Source organism: Pongo pygmaeus, chromosome 5, assembly GCF_028885625.2.
Source record: "Pongo pygmaeus isolate AG05252 chromosome 5, NHGRI_mPonPyg2-v2.0_pri, whole genome shotgun sequence".
NCBI lineage: Eukaryota > Metazoa > Chordata > Mammalia > Primates > Hominidae > Pongo > Pongo pygmaeus.
Window position 1 is genome coordinate 119,403,054 of NC_072378.2, and position 16,657 is coordinate 119,419,710.

The following is a 16,657-nucleotide window of genomic DNA, read 5'->3' on the forward strand; positions in this document are numbered from 1 at the left end:
CTGAATTCCAATGACATGGAGACTTCATGTTGCCCCGGCATTCATCACCTTCTATCTTGTATTAAAATTACACATGTGCATCTTTTAGTCTATAAACTTTTTTTTTTCTTTTGAGACAGGGTCTTGCTCTGTCCCTCAGGGTAGAGTACAGTGGCGCAATCATAACTCACTGCAGCCCCAAACTCCTAGCCACAAGTGATTCTCCTGCCTCAGCCTCCTGTGTAGCTGGGATTATACGTGTGTGCCACCATGCCTGGCTAATTAAAAAATTTTTTTTTGTAGAGATGAGTCTTGCTATGTTGCTCAGGCTGGTCTCAAACTCCTGGCCTCAAGCAATCCTCCCACTATGGCCTTCCAGAGTACTGGAATTAGAGGCATGAGGCATGCACTCAGCCCATAAACTTAGAACAAAGAAGTCACGTCTTATCTCCAGATTCCTTATGGTGTCCTGTGGAATTGTGACAATGGTGCCCAATTGTAATTGAGTAGTTTAGCTTCAAAACACATTTTAAAATGTTTTTCTTTGTCCTTTTTTCCAGTCTCAAGACATAACCTTGAAATAAACTATAGAAACCTTTTTCCTTAGTGTTAAAATATGCCCTTGAAACATGCTTTGAAACTTCACTCCCCTTTCCCACTATGCACTCCTTCACCCCATGAACATTTATGTAACTGTATACTTGGATCTAATTATGTGCTTACTAAGAAGTTTCAGGGGCTAATCCTGTGACAGATCAAGCATGGAGACCCAGGTGCAAAATTTCAGAGACTACCTCAAGGCAGTTAGTCAGCAACCCAGCCATTGTTGATATGATGTCAGCCCGCACTCCAAGTGGACTACAGCTAGAGACAGCCACCAGAACAAGACATGCAGACCTTATACTCAGGCACCCTTCCCATATGCCTCCCAGTCCAAGTCCCATTTTTAAGACCCTCTTCCCAGCCTCAAGTCTGAAGCAGTTTCTAGAGGAGTAAGCCGGCCACTGCTAGCTTTGGAAATAAAAGTAATTTTCCTTTCACTGAACTTCATCCTTGTTATTGGCTGTGCAAGTGGCAGGCAGCCGATCCTGCACTCAGGAGCACAATGAATTGCTGCTGAAAGACTGGGCACTACACTTCCTATATGTAATTAGCATTCTGGACGATCCAAGACCAAATCTATAAATATAAGTGAAAATTATTTCACTGGCACATGCCTTTCAAATGCCAAGTTGAGAAGTTATCATTAGAAAACTATAAATAATAGAATATTAAAACATTTGATTTTCAAAAAGATAAAAATTGTAAATCTTATCTAATAATAAGGAGAAAGAAACCTGAAGACCCTTGCATTTTGTGAAATGTTTTACTGTAATCCAATTTCCTTTAAATTTTTTTGAAGCTAGAACTATGGATTCAGAGAGACACTGGAGGGAATATTTTAAAGTGGGCGTTTTGAAATATATCAGCTTCATATTTTCATTGACATTTCATTTCTAAGTTATTAAGAGCCTTAAGTTAATATTTTTATTTCTTGTATTTTAGCTTTACATGAGTATAATTGGTCAAGCACAAAATACCTCTCTCTGAGGTACAGTTTTACTTGAAATCTTTTTTACCACTGAAATCTTGAAATAAATAGTTCTAGTTTCCTGTTTAAGATGGAATTGGGAGATCATGAATACTTAAGATTTTTTTTATATTCATTAAAGTTGTTTAGGAAGGAACCAGTCTTACTCTGTCTAGGAAAAAGACGGATGGTTCAACACAACTGGTGAGAAACAACCATGAGAAGGAAGCAGACCTGAAGAGCTCCCCAACGGCTAATAACCGGGAAAAGATTCATAATGCCTAATACTTTCTCTAAAAAGGTTGTTTTTAGGGTTAAAACTCAAAATAACTTATCTCAAACTAAAAACTATTTCCTAAGAAGCCAGGTGGTAAAGAACTTACATTTTCCTATCCTCTGCCTGGTTTGCTGAGCGAATATATGGGACTACATATTACACAGATAAGAAATTTGGCTGAGAAGTAGGCTAAAGAAGTCATTTAAAAGTTTTTCTCATCTATAAAAATGAAAACTTTGTATGTCTTTGTAACAAGTTCCACTATATTGGTATTTCTATAATAAGAAAATCATTATGTATCTTATTTTAATTTGAAGATGGAATGAGATTAAATACCATTTGAATTATTAATATTTCATTTCCTTATGCTAATACCTGAAGCTCTTTTTCTAAGAGCAAGTTCTTGATTATGAAAAGTGTTTTTTACTGAAAAAAGCCAATGAAAACCAAAAAACAAAAGTCAGGCCTAAGAGACCTAGTATATTTTTAATGTTCAATAACAAATTTTAAAATCATAAATGTTTTAACAGAGAACCAAATAATCCCTCTGATAAAGATTACGGCAATTTAACACATTAACTGATTTCTTAATGGTACCAACGACTTTTATAGAGATAAAAGCAAAACGGAGTTATTTTTTCAAAAAATGTTATAATAAACAATGAAAAAATAAAGGCCTCTGGCTCTGCATGAAGTTTCAGAGTTTCTCTCTTCAATTCATACCTCTCCTTACCCATGCTAACTGGTAGCTGAGTCCTAAAAACGCTACTTTAGAAGTGTCTGGAATTACTTCTACTGCCTCTACTTCAGGTATAGGCGCTCTTCATCTCAAAACTGTGTCACTCTGATAGACCAACAGTCTCTTTTCTTCTACTTTTCCCAGCTCTTTCTACCTGTTCTTGCAAACCCTGCAATGCCTTTCTTCCAACCTGAGGTCCTACTGGTTCCTCAGAACTTCATGGAAGTATATATTGAACCACCTGGTGCATTGATAATTCACTATTTACATATTATATGCTGTGTACTAGGCAAAGACTCGTGTAAAGACCTGTGCAAAGACTTGTATTATTTTCATCATCACCAGTGCTACAAGTAAAGCCAAACACACGGAAGGTTCTAAATAAACGGAAAAGCAAAATGTCAGAATTAGGAGCATGGACTCTAATGTTAGCCACACCAGGGTTCAAGTCCCAGCTCTGCCAGTTAGTAGGTGGCTATCTCTGGGAAAACTATTCTCCGGGCCTCATTTTTCTCACCTATAAAATGTATATTTTAATGAGGCTAAATGAGATAATGCATGAATGGCACTTGGCACACAGTAAGTGCTCAATAAATGTGCCCTGAAACTGTTATTATGTGAATTGCTATTATTTAACATTTTCAGTTTAAAGTATAGAAAGTGTTCTATTGTTGAATTCAGAAGTTCCAGAGTAACACCGTATTCCCTTCATCCTGTTACTTACAGACAAATTTTGAGGATTAGAAAGAAATCAAGTGCAGTAGGAGGATACTGGGCAGCTCTGTGACCCAAAGAATCCATGACACCCTTGTGTTACTTAGCTTCCTTACTTTCACAATGGAATGTTATTAACACCCACAGTACCAGTCACAGAGGGCTGCTGTGGGAACCAAATACAATGAAGCTTGCAAAAGTGGATAAATGGAAGTTCAATTAACCTAATCCATCCTCACTTTCTCTTCCATGGTACAAACAGGAGAAACCTACAGCCAAAATTGAGATACAGCGAAGATCACCATGTCTGGCTGCCTTGCCCAGATTATCTATAAAGGCACAGCTTTTACCTAACAGGAAGCAGTTAGTGCAGCCCACCAAGTGCTTCTATGCTAGGAATCATCCCAGAGGCTAAAAATCCTGATACTGTACCCTATAACCAGTAAGTGAGAATCTTTAGAAGTATGCCCCAGACATCAGTACTCTTTAAAGTTACGCAGGTTATTCGAGCAGGTTATTCGAACACGTAGCCACTACTCTATCTGAAGGACACACTATGCACAATCCTTATCTAATTCCATCAGGTGTGCAAGTTTCCTAACCAAATGGCCTGGAGGGCCATATTACACAGACTTCTCCACCATCCATAAGCTCAAGCAATTGGGGAGAAGTTATTGTCACTAAGAAACCAAAGCACATCTACTCACCAAACAAACTGCTTGAATGGCCTCCTTTTGATATAGGTTTGAGTTCATTTAATCCCCAAGCATAACCTTTGTAATTATTCCAAGCATGTTTCATCATCTGAAAAAAAAATAACAGGATTATGGTTTGAATGGAGATGTTTTTGCTACAAAATAGGTAATATATTGAAGAACAAAGGCTAAAACGTTAAAATTCATTAGTTAAAAGGATGACTAAGTAAAAGGGTTATGATTATATAAACCAGAACACACACGCTCATATAAACTTGCTGGTACACATACACACTACCCTTTTATGTTTACAAATGGAAAGTTTTCGTTTTTGAGTCCATTTAATCCTATTTAATACAAATACCATTTTCAAAAGTCAGTTCCCAACAACAGGAATTTAGCTTATCTTAAAAGCATGAACCATGTCTACATTTATCTAGTTCATTTTCATAACAGATTAAATCCGCAAAGATTATCTTTAAAATTTATATTTCTGCACAAAGTTCTTCTTACTTTGTTGACCTCACAGCATACAGACAAATATTCAGGTTATCCCTTTAAACCACTTTGATGTTTCCTGACCAAGACTATATGGAGAAGTATTTTAAAATATTTACAGGAAATAAAAAATAAAACTGTGATTATGCCTAGATTTTGGAAAAACTTGTTTATTTTAATGTAATCAATCTTTAAGTGGATACATGCGTGTATATGTATGTAACTGAAGACTGATCCAGTATATTCCTAATTCAGAGTCCACACACCAATAATAGTTTTAAAAGCCAAATCCCTCTGCCATAAATTAGTAGTATAAACTTTTTTCAATGACTCAAAGAACACATATAAGTATTTTTGTATACATATTTTTTAAAAGGGTTGGGACTCTTCGACTGTCTAGAGCTCAGTAATCAAAATATGCACATAATTGAAAAAGGTTCCAATCGGGCTCCATATTTTAGAGTATCTTAAAGCATCACACAAAGTTATAGATATTACTTACGGGCCGTTTACTACTCAAAATCTTCACTGAGATCAATATCATTTCATTAATAACAAAGTTTTCATATGTTTCTGAACACAACAATCAGCATCTTTAACCAATTTGTAAATTACCTTCCTAACTCACCACTATTACTACCAACAGTTACCAAGAATCAGTACTATCTGCTGAGTACTCTGCTAAATGCTGTAACTTTAGTTTTGTAACCAATTCTTGCTACAACCCTATGAAATATGTTTTATTACCATTGTTAGGGAGATGAAGACACTGAGATTTGGAAGTTAAAAAACAACTTTACTCAAAGTCACCACATTTTTCCACAGACAAGGTGCCAGGGTTCATCTCCAAGCTAGCCTGACTCCAAAGCCCATGGCATTAACCAACACATTGCATCACCTTCCTTTAATGAGTCAGCAACAAAATCTTCCTTTACTGAATCAGATTATTGATCTTCCAACAATCAAAAGAATGTGTATATGGTAGTGTTTTCAGGATCTTTTTCTTATAAATTAATTTTGTTGAGAAGTAAAACAGATTTGAGGGTCACATGACTTGATTTATAATCCCTACAATGCCACTGATGAGTCACACACTTAAGGATGAGTCACAGCTTTTGTGACTCTTATCTGAAAATTTGGGATAATTCCTTACAGGATGCATGTAAGGAATACATGATCATGGTATATGTTTTTGCACCTTGCATACTGCTTGACAGATGGCAGGTAATCACGTTTATTAAATTTTAAATCCATATTAAAACTAATTAAATTCACATCACAGAAAAATAGAAACCAATGAGCCTCTGAAAGACTAGGTATATAAAAAATCTACAGAACACCTAGAGATTATATTTGAGTTTTATTTGGTTTTTCCATTAAATGTACTACATTTAGTAAATTCTTCATTCCTGTAAATTTCCAAAGTTACGTTATAAATTTAAAAGCTTTTGGAATATACTGAATATCAAAACAGAAAAAAAAGTTATGATGATTTGTTTCAGCTTTGTCAAAAATGATCATTTATACAATGTACAACTAGTAAAGGATCTCCTAAAGTAACTTCTGTAGTACATATTAACTTTTCCTATCTTCTTCCCTCAAGGGAAAGGCTGACACTAATTGGTTAGTTTCCTACATTTCAAAAGTTGCTGACATATTTCTCAAAATGGGTTCCTGATCCCATGGGATTTCTATGAGTTAAAGTTAGAAAAGACAAAAATGATGTGGTCAAAATGCCCTGAACGAAGCACTGGGAGGGGTTTATCCAGCAATTGTAAAGAGGAACAGTCATATTGTTAACCAATTCCACCAGCTGATCACCTCTGGAAATGATTTACCACATTAAAGCTAACTGTAAGACATTGTGTGAGTGTGTGTGTACACATGCATAGAATAGCTATAAGCTTCAATTTAAAAATCACATATAAAATCAACTTGTTAACTCAGATTTACGACTTACACAAATATTTGAAAACATCAAAAGGCTACCAGCTTTTAATTCTGTAGTATTAAGCTATTACCCAGCTGAGTGGCGATGGGGATGAAGTCATCTAATTTCTCTAGACCCAGTTCTCATGAGCTGGCAGGAAAAGGAAGTCACTTCTAAAAGTTAACTACTAACAAGGACAGAATTGATCCCCCCTCTTCACAGGCTCCTTAGGTTTCTTTTGTAGTCTTTCATTAACTTAATTAGGGTTCTACAGCCTGACATTCCACGTAGAAGTAAAATGGGCCCAAATTTCAAATGCAGTAGTGAAACCCTCACAAAAAAAGATAAACTGAAAGCAAGCCCAAGATGTTTTCTTCCTGAATACGTGTATTTGCTCCTGGTGAAAGGTAGAGCTGACACACTGTGTGAAAGGAAACAAAGGACCAAAATTTCATAATTGCAACCCATTATTTTAACCCAGAAAATATTAAATTGGGTATAAGGCATTAAAGAAATAGTATTACTTCCCCTTGACTCCATGCTTATAAGAAAAGATTCTTTGATTTGTACTTTTTTCTCAATTGGCATCAGGGCTGATTAATTAGGCCAGGTCATTTATTGAGTATCTGCTACACTATAAAAAGATTCTAAAGGACTAAAAGGGAAGTATACAGGACGCTGTCTCACTTATTATCTCATTGATAATGTATGGAAACATAAGATACTGCCTGTTTACATATTCAGTAAATGTTTATGAATATAGAAGACTAAGAAAACTAATTAAATGTTGTATACAACTCTGTTATTTCTAACAAATTAAGTTTAATGTCCTGATCTAATCAAGCACACTGAAGAAAGAAATATGTTGGAATTTCCCTAGTATGCACAGACTTCATATCTTGCATATTTATTGCTAGAACTACTCTTAGCAAATACTTCTATTTGCTGAGGTTTTAAACACATAATCTTTAAATTTTTATATTAGACACATTAACAGTCTTTGAAAATTACATGATTTTGCCAGACAGATCTCAGGAAAACTTTGGGCTTTCATTGCCCTATTTCATCGAAACCTGCAAGTTCAAGTCCCACTTATGGCCTCCTTCTATGGGATCTTACATAAAATTTCCATAGTTTGTAGGATGTGATGCCGGCCCAGCTGAATGAACCAGGGCCTGGTGCCCAACTCACAGGCAGATAGCTGAGAGCTAGCCATGAGCCTCCTAGGTGGGGCGCCCTGGTGTGTAGTTCTCACTAATGGATGGGACGAGTCAACCCAACCATCCACTCTACCTAGGGAAGTGTAACTGGGAGACATTCAGAGAGAACCTAGAGGCCAGAGAGTGATACAGAAACAGAGAAGTACAAATATACAGGAGAAAGGGCCATGAAGCAGTAGAAGCCAGGAGAAAGAAGACGAGAAAGGCAAGGAGAAAAAAGTTAAGAGGGGGCTGAGGCAGAGATGATTTTGCCACTTGGATGGTTCCCCAGTGGAACTGTGTTAGGCCTGTACAGCAGCTATAGAACTATCAACAATGCTGTGGAGTCCTGAATGTTGGTGAATCATCTTCCCTTTTCCTCTTTGCCTGCTGAGACTGTTTGCTTACTTCCCCATGTGTACTTGTAGAAAAGCTTCTCATTTACTGAGGAGTAATGCGTAAAAGCGGGTCACGGGCGAACGCATATGAGAAACTGGGTTCATATCTGAGCTCTGCAATCGTCAGTGTGACTCTAAGCGAGGCAATTAATCTCTGAGCCCACTTTCTGCACACATAAAATGTGAATAAAAACACCTCACTGGTTGTGGTGATGATTAAATAAAACAATGCATGTAAAGAGTTTAACATGTTGCCCGACACACATTAAATGCTCAATGCATTTTAGGCATTATAATTACTTTTATTAAAAACCTAAGAATGTCTGTGATCTTTGCAATCTAAAAGAGCTTCATAATTTTTCCTAGTATAACACATAAATAGGAGGGACAAATATATGTGAAACCAGGCAAACTTACTGTACACAAGCTCTTTATCAATATATACATTTAAAAATATACACAACTATTTGGTATCCAAAAGATGGAGGAAGAAAGGAAGAGTAGAAAGGTCCTCTCCAGGTGTAAGGCAATGTGGGGTAATCTTTAGCTCTGGAGGTTCATACACTGGCTTTCATAAAATCTTAGTTGTCCCAAGGTACTGCTGTGTAGGGTGGGGGTTTGTTCGAGGGATTTGAGGTTGATCTGGGAAAAAGACAGGATCACAGAGGCAGTTAACACACAACAAGCTTTAATGAGTGGTGCTTTGTACAGGGTTGCATGGGAGGGCAGGCATCCAGAGGCTTAGGGTGAGGAGGTCACCATGCAGAAGGGCAGGAGGGCAAAGGAACTCCCAAGGGAGAGGTGTATCGGAATGAGGGCTTAGGACTAAGTGATGTCACTTTGCAGCATGGTGGTGTATCTCTATTATCAGAGGACTTTGAAGGGCAGTAGCAGCTCGGTATCTTAAAACCACAAAGCTCTATCTTATCAATGACCAACAGATGCTAGGTAAGGTTTCACAGAATGTGTAAGGCAGGCTCTAAATAGCTAAAAATCTGCTTGTTCTGGCTATTTTTAAAATAATTAGATGTATTAAAAATTAGTTTGGTGTTGGCAGGCTCTTGAATTAACGGGTCTCAGCCTGCAGTGAGGAAATAACCTAGAGACCAACAGACAGAGGCCGTGTTTGGCTCACTTACGTAACAGTTCGCTGTTTGTCATGAAAGGGAAGAAGCTCTGTGGTCCAGTGATACTCATGTCCCTGTTGTTCTTGGGGACACAAGGGACTGTGTCTGGTTCAGGCAAGGTCTGAGGTGGAAGAGCATTCTAACTCACTGATTGTTAAACCTGAAAGTGATGTGCCATTTCTCTTAAAATTTCACTTAGGGTTGATGCTTTGAAAAATAGTGATTTTAAAAGCCTGACAGCAATTTCCATCAGACTTTGCTTAAAATTACTTGGCTGTCATATAAAAGTAACTTCTAGAACTTTCAGATAAAATATTTTTAGGGTCATTGAAATAACCTTATTTCTTTCAATCTTTGGTGGAATTGGAAAACAGAAGGGAGAGACATAGATAAAAAGCAACTTGGGGGATATTAATTCACAATTTCTCCAAACCTTCACTTATCCATTGGAAGAGAATTTCTCCATGGATCAACAAAAGATGGCAATCTAACCACCCCTTCCACTGCTTATCTAATGCTATCCCCACCACCTACATTTCCTTATGGGAATGAAGATCTGGAGGGCCAGAAGGACAACTGGGCAGCAAGAGACCTGATACTAAGGCCGGTCTATCACAGCCACATGGCAGAGCAGGTCACAGTGGATAAGCCTGAGGCCAGCTGCCTCAGGGTCTGCCCTTCTACCCCTTAGTTCTCTCATCTTTCAAAAAGAATAACCCATTTTAACAAATGCAGCACTGTGGGTTGAGGTGCTGAGATTGGGAGGTTGTGCCTGGGTGGGGGACAGGGTATATATGGGAACTCTCTATACTTTCTGCTCAATTTTGCTATGAGCCTAAAACTGCTCAGAAAACACAGCTTACTAAAAAAATAAGTATTATCTCCCTTACAGCACAGTGAGGAGATCAGGTGTGACAGGGCACCTGACTAGAAAACACTCAGTGAGCCTGGCTGACCTTTATCCACTCACACCACCTCCTCAGAGTCCTCCTAGGCTTCAGGAGGTTAAACAGAGATAAGGGAGAACTTAGGAAGGAAGTTCTCCTTCCTTTGATGCTTTGACCTTTAGCTGAACTCAGAGTGGGGAGAGCAATTCCGGGAAAGGAAAGAAAAGAGGCCAATGTCACGAAGAGGTGACAGTGCAGAGCCTGATGTGACCGCCTTCACAAAGACTGCCTGCCTGGAGTCTACCACAATTACATCTAAAAGTATTTAGCACCCTCTCATGTAACAGGTATCAAGATGCCACCCAAAACAGTCTTAGGAATGATCCTTGTCCTCACATCATTCCTCAGTGAGCGAGGGCCACCTCCAGTCACCTTCTAGCTGTCATCACCCAGTACGTGAAAAAAAGCCCTCTAGCCGTGATAGTTTCCAATTTTACCCCATATCAAATTCAAACACTCATTCACATGCTTTGCTCTTTCAAATGCTGAAATAAATGTATCCCCTTCTCTCTTTCCCAAAGGCTGCCAAGGTGTTCTATTTTCAAGATTCTTTACCCCAATGTTACAATGACAATTACTACTTAGTAGCTACGGTTACGAGGATGAGAATTATAAATGGGAATAAAGTAGTATTGCCAAATTTAGGAAATGGAAATATTACACAGAACCTACTTATACTAAAAAAAAAATGTTTATCTGAAATGCAAATTTAACTGAAAGTGCTGTATTTCATCTGGCAACCCTAGGACAAAGGGATAGGACACATTCAGTCCCTGGTTCTGAGTCCACTGTCTGCTCTCTGGTTTGTGCCCCTGTTCTGTGGTAGGCTCAAAAAAGGGGTCAGAACATTTGAAGGGCCAGACAGGAACAGAAGGGAAATGTGACAAAACGAGAGTCAAGCCCCTGACTAAAGCTATTTAAAAAAAAAAAAACAAACAAACTACACTGGCTAAGGGTTAAAAAAAAAAAAGGATCTGTGAGCCACAGTTAGCCCACAGCCCAGCAGTTTGCACTGCAACCTCTACTTTACAGACACGCGTCTAGAACTAACCACTCTGTTTTTAGGTCTGTGGGCACGTGGCTTCCCACCAGCCCTGGTTCCCATAGCTCTGTGAGGAGCTACCATTCCACTTCTAGCATAGGCTGCCCTTCAGGGCCAGCCTCCTGGACTGCTCTGGTAGCAACATATGTGCTATCTCTTTGCCACAAATTAGCAAAAGTCTTTGAGATCTGAGGTGTATAAAGCATTATGTGTAAGCTTCTCAACAATTCTTTCGCTGGATGAGTAGTAGTTTCACATTTTAGAAAGTATTATTTTGTTCTACAAATCAAACTGTAGGAGCTGTCATCATCATGGGTTATGGAGGCCAAGGCTGTAAAGGAGGAAGTGAATTAACTTTGTCAAACAGCTACCACACTGTACTGTGAGGGGAATTTGATATAATTTAACACATCCAATCCTTACAACACCCTCTCTGGGGTATTATTATCCCTGTTTTACATATGAAGCTGAGGCCCAAGGTACTGTAGAGAAGAGCAAGGCTGGAAACTTTCTCACTCTGATTTTCTCCACTATACACTGAACAGAGCCCTCACTTTTTTGCTGCTTGCAAACCTCAGACAGTCATCTGAGGCCTCTGAGCCCTCCTGCTCCTCCATGCACAGAAGGCAGCTCTATCTGGGGTCTGAGAAGCTGTGGCCAGGCCTGGCACCAAAATGACACACGCTGAATCAGGCTTGGGAGTTGGCTCAACTGAAGACCCTCACAGCACCACCTTTCCTTGCCTGCCCTACATCCTTCAACTCTCACAGCCTTCCTCCTCCTCCACTTCGGCTCTTAGCTCCAGCTCTGTACCTAACTTTTCTCCTCCTGCCCTGTATGCTACTTGGGCAGACAAGATGGTGTTGCCCTATCTGACCTGGCCTGTCACTAGATTTATGGAGAACCATGAATTCCTCTCCTCATGCCAAGCTGCTGTCTACAGCTCTGATATTTTCTGAAGTTTAGTACCACCATGGGAGCTAATGTGGACCAGCTTCTCTTTCCTCTTTCTATATTACTCGACTTCTTTCTTGTTGCTATGTGTGCAGTTCATTTGTTGCCAGGTACTCGAGGTTGCCTCTTATCTACTGAGTGGAGAATATATATATGGATGGGGATTTTCTTCAGATTGAGGTGTCCTGAATTCTCCTACAGCCAATTTTAATGTACTTCTAAGTTGGCAGGAGATATATAAAGAAACAGTAATTATTTAATGCTATTGCATGAATTCTAATGTGCCACTAAGCATTAATTCCCCAGTGAAATGAAAGCGTGGTTAGCAATAGCAATTTCTTTAGAAAAAGAATGCCTGATAAAGCCAGTTTTAAAAAATGAGAATTCTAGTAATCACTACTTGTAAAGGACAGATTGTTCTGTTTCTAAGAAGTATCTCGTTCTCCTAAGGAAAAGCCTGTGTTTCTAGTTCTAGCTAAAAAAATTGGATCATATGCATTTAATGGTTCTCTTTTTTTATGGCCAAATTTTGACGTTATTTTATAAAAACTCTTGTGCTGTTACCAAATGGCAGAGGGTACAGGGGAAAAGAAAAAGAATAAAGAAATGCTTGACCAAAATATAAGTCAATTTCTCTAAAACATTCTAAGGGATAATAATTTAGCAACTCAAAAGTCAGAGGTCAGAAAAGGGCTTATTCATAGGTGAATATCTAGTCCATTCCTTTTTGGAAGGAAGCACTATTGCTGAGAACACTTTCCTTACATAGAACCGTTTGGCATCAGCTTAGGGTCTACCATTTGTAGTTATTTCCTTATCAAAAATATCTGTCTTGTGGTTGATGACTATGGTCTCCAGGCAGAAGCTGTCACTGAGTTCAGAAGTTGTCACTTTGTGTTTAAAGGTTTAACCTCAGGGTTTTCGGTCTGTTTATTCAGCAGATTTTTAATTAACACGGAAACTTTGAATTCATTAGATTAGCCTTGCTAAGACCTCTGTGGTCAATGTGAGGCCAGCAAGTGATTCCTTGCAGGCCTGTGGTGACAGGTGATCTTCCTCACTTGGTCCCCAGGCCAAGATCTTACAGGGCTTTCCCAACATGGGAAGCATCAGCAACTACAGATCTTTAGTGATCAAGAGAAAAAGGTATTCATTTTTTGTGGTTTTTTTTTTTTTTTTTTTTTGAGATGGAGTTTTGCTCTTGTCGTCCAGGCTGGAATGCAGTGGCGCAATCTTGGCTCACTGCAATCTCCGCCTCCCGCGTTCAAGCGATTCTCCTGCCTCAGCCTCCTGAGTAGCTGGAATTACAGGTGCCCGGCTAAGTTTTGTATCTTTAGTAGAGACGGGGTTTCGCCATGTTAGCCAGGCTGGTCTCAAACTCCTGAGCTCAGATGATCTGCCCGCCTTGGCCTCCCAAAGTGCTGGGATTACAGGAGCAAGCCACCATGCCCAGCCAAAAAAGGTATTCTTTGCTGGGATATCACAGATGCTCCCTTAATATCCTAAGGAGAGCTAAAAAAGTATTCCATAGAAAACAAATACTATTTTCATGTAATGTCTAATCTCAAAATTTTTTTTTAAATACTTGTAATAAAAAGGTAAGCCCAAACATTCTAACTCATACATATATCATTCTACAACTTCAAATTTTCACATTTTAATTTTTGCAGTGGTGACAAAATGATTTTTAAAATTGAAATGTGCTATCTTTAAAAGATTTGTTTATAGATTTGTCAACCCTATAAAGACTAAACTTTTTCTTTTAGATTACTTTTTTAAACTTTACAAATACTATGAGGTTATCACTAGTATTACTAGTAGTTAATAAAGTTACTAATTATTTAGTGATCGATTAAAATGAATTAGCTTGAATTTCATTAAAATGAGCAAAGTCAGATATAGTTACCTTTTTAAATTATATTCTTTTATTCTTCTCTTTTTTTTTTTGAAACAAGCTATGCCTAGAGTCAAGCCCCATTCTTCAGTTATCAAGAGGAGAATTGCAGGGCACAAGTATTTCCCTTTTTTCCTTTGTGTGGTATGTTTTCTAAAACAGACTTTTTTTTAAACAGAAGTTTTAGATGCACAGCAAAACTGGAAAGTACAAAGTTCCTATATATCCTCTGTACCCCAAAGGCACAACCTCCTCACTATCAACATTACACACCAGAATCATACGCTTATTACAACTGATGGACCTACACTGACACATCATTATCACCCAAAGTCCATGATTTACATTAAGGCTCACTCTTAGTGTTGTATATTTCAATGGTTTTGACAATGTATAATGGCATGTATTTACCACCATAGTATCATACAGAGTATTTTCACTGCCGTGAAAATCCTTTATGTTGTGCCTATTCATCCCTAACTCTCTCCAATCCCCAGTAATTTACTGTCTGCATAGTTTTGTTTCATCCAAAATATCATATAATTGGAATCATAAAATACGTAGCCTTTTATATTGTAGCCATGTTACTTCTTTCACTTAGCAACATGCATTTAAGGTACCTCCATGCCCTTTTATTGCTTGATGGCTCATTTCTTTTTAGTGTTGAATAATATTTCTTTTTAGTGCTGAATAATATTCCATTGTCTGGATATACTGCAGTTTAATTATCCATTTACCTACTGAGGAACATCTTTGTTGCTTCCAAGTTTTGACAATTATGAATAAAGCTGTTAAAGAAGAGATTGTTGCACAGTATAAGCATTTCCTTTTCAAATTAAGGCCAGCAATCACTCTTTTCTTAATTAAAGGATTATGAATTATAATTCTGTAAGTTATTATTATTTGAAGGTAGAATTCATAAAAAATAGATTGGCCATGTCACATATTATAGGAAAATTTGTTTTTCCTAAAAAAAAAAAAAAAAAACCTTCTGAAGTAACTGTTCTTAAAATTGTCCACTATTAATAAGTGGAATATCCACTGTCATCTAGAATCCATGATCTTGTTAAGATTCTGAAAGTAATCCTTTCATACTGCTGATAACAGTTTTACAAATTATTATCTGGGCATAACAATAAAAATGTATAAAAGGACTTTACTTATGAAACATAATACTACCAGAAATGCTGGTTCCTAAGGATAATCTTGGAGTAGCAACTAGTGATTCTATAAGACTTAAAATCCATAACTGGTGTGTCCCCAAAACATATTTTCTTATCATCATCCTTGTCACAGAAATAGCATTTACTGAACACTTACACATCAGGAAGTATGTAAAGTATTTCCCTGCTCATCCCTTACAACAACTCTGCAAGGAAGGTAGTCTCCCCAGAGTGAGTCCCATTGCACAGATGAAGAAATCAAGAGGTTAAGTAATTTTCCCAACGTCAGATCTTGGCGGTGGAGGTTGGCTATGAACTCAGATAGAGTCTGAAGCCTAACATATATTACCTTGTACACTGTCCTGAGCCAAATGTGTGACCAATGCAATCTGCGGGAAACTTGGCTTCCAAATAAAGTGTTACTCATGTGCTGTTGATATACATCTTTGTATGTTTCTGTTACCTATCTCATTATTCTGGAAAAATTTACATTATGTTTAAGAGTGAGGCTTTCAGAAACATGACATGCAAAACCAACTTCCAATCTTTCTTTTTTTGAAAACCTTGCAGATGCAGGGAAAGCATTAAATGTACTGCTATATTAAAAAAGTGAAAATATGAATATCTCTTACTTCCGGTACCCTGTAGGGAAAAAGTTACCTGACATATACGGAAACAGAACTTTGCTTTACATACATTTTAATAGCTAAAAGTTCCTTCCTTTGAAAGGTATCTGTTCACCTCTACTTGGGCATCCTACATGGGTTCTTTCATCACCATGAGTCTTGGTTTCATTGAGGATTGTATTTCATCACCAAAAGAATACCCTAATAATTTCATTTTGTGTTACTGAAAAGAGACATATTGCTTAATATACTAGCTTGAATGTCAATAATACTCTAAACATTGCCACTAAATGGCAACATCAGATTTCTTATTAAACACACGCAGAAAAAAAGTACTGAGATATGGATTATTTTTCAAAGCTCTCTTCTATGGTTTCATCTAGACTTCTACATTACTAAGATTATCACTAAAAATGGCAAATAATTATTTTAGACTAAATGTGATACAGTACCATCTTTAAGGCAAGCATTAACATCTAATATGCCTGTATCAATACCACCCTAAAATCATACTTTCTATGGACTGAAGATTATCTGAGGTATTTTGTAAGTGATAGCAAATATTTCCTGGGCCTGCAAATGCATTACTCTAACCCTTCTGGTAGGGTTTTAAAATCTGATAGAGCCTGATTTTTTTTCTTCAAAATGGTAAAAATAATAATAATCATCATCATCATTCATTATATTGTTGATGGATGGCAAGTGGCCAGCAATAAATATATGCCAGATTCGGCAACCTGTTAAAATAGATTGCATTACTTAATATGAGCTTTGAATGCAATGACTTCCAATTTTCTTAAGCTATTTTATGGCTTAAAAATTGGGCAAAGACCTCCATAAATTTAAGAAGTAAAAGAAATGTCAAGTTTGTCAGCAGAGGTGAAATTGTTTTATTATTCCAAAAG

General features: G+C 37.6%; 1 protein-coding gene across 3 annotated transcripts in view; it reads right to left on the reverse strand.

Moving 5' to 3' along the window:
* The window catches only part of MAN1A1 (mannosidase alpha class 1A member 1), a 184,454-nt gene that overhangs the window by 130,638 nt on the left and 37,159 nt on the right, over nt 1-16,657 (reverse strand). For all 3 annotated transcript variants that reach the window (XM_054490356.2, XM_054490357.2, XM_063666540.1), the window contains exon 3: nt 3,987-4,083. In XM_054490356.2, coding sequence (XP_054346331.2) covers nt 3,987-4,083 — 97 coding nt within the window. The remainder of the gene's footprint in view (nt 1-3,986; nt 4,084-16,657) is intronic.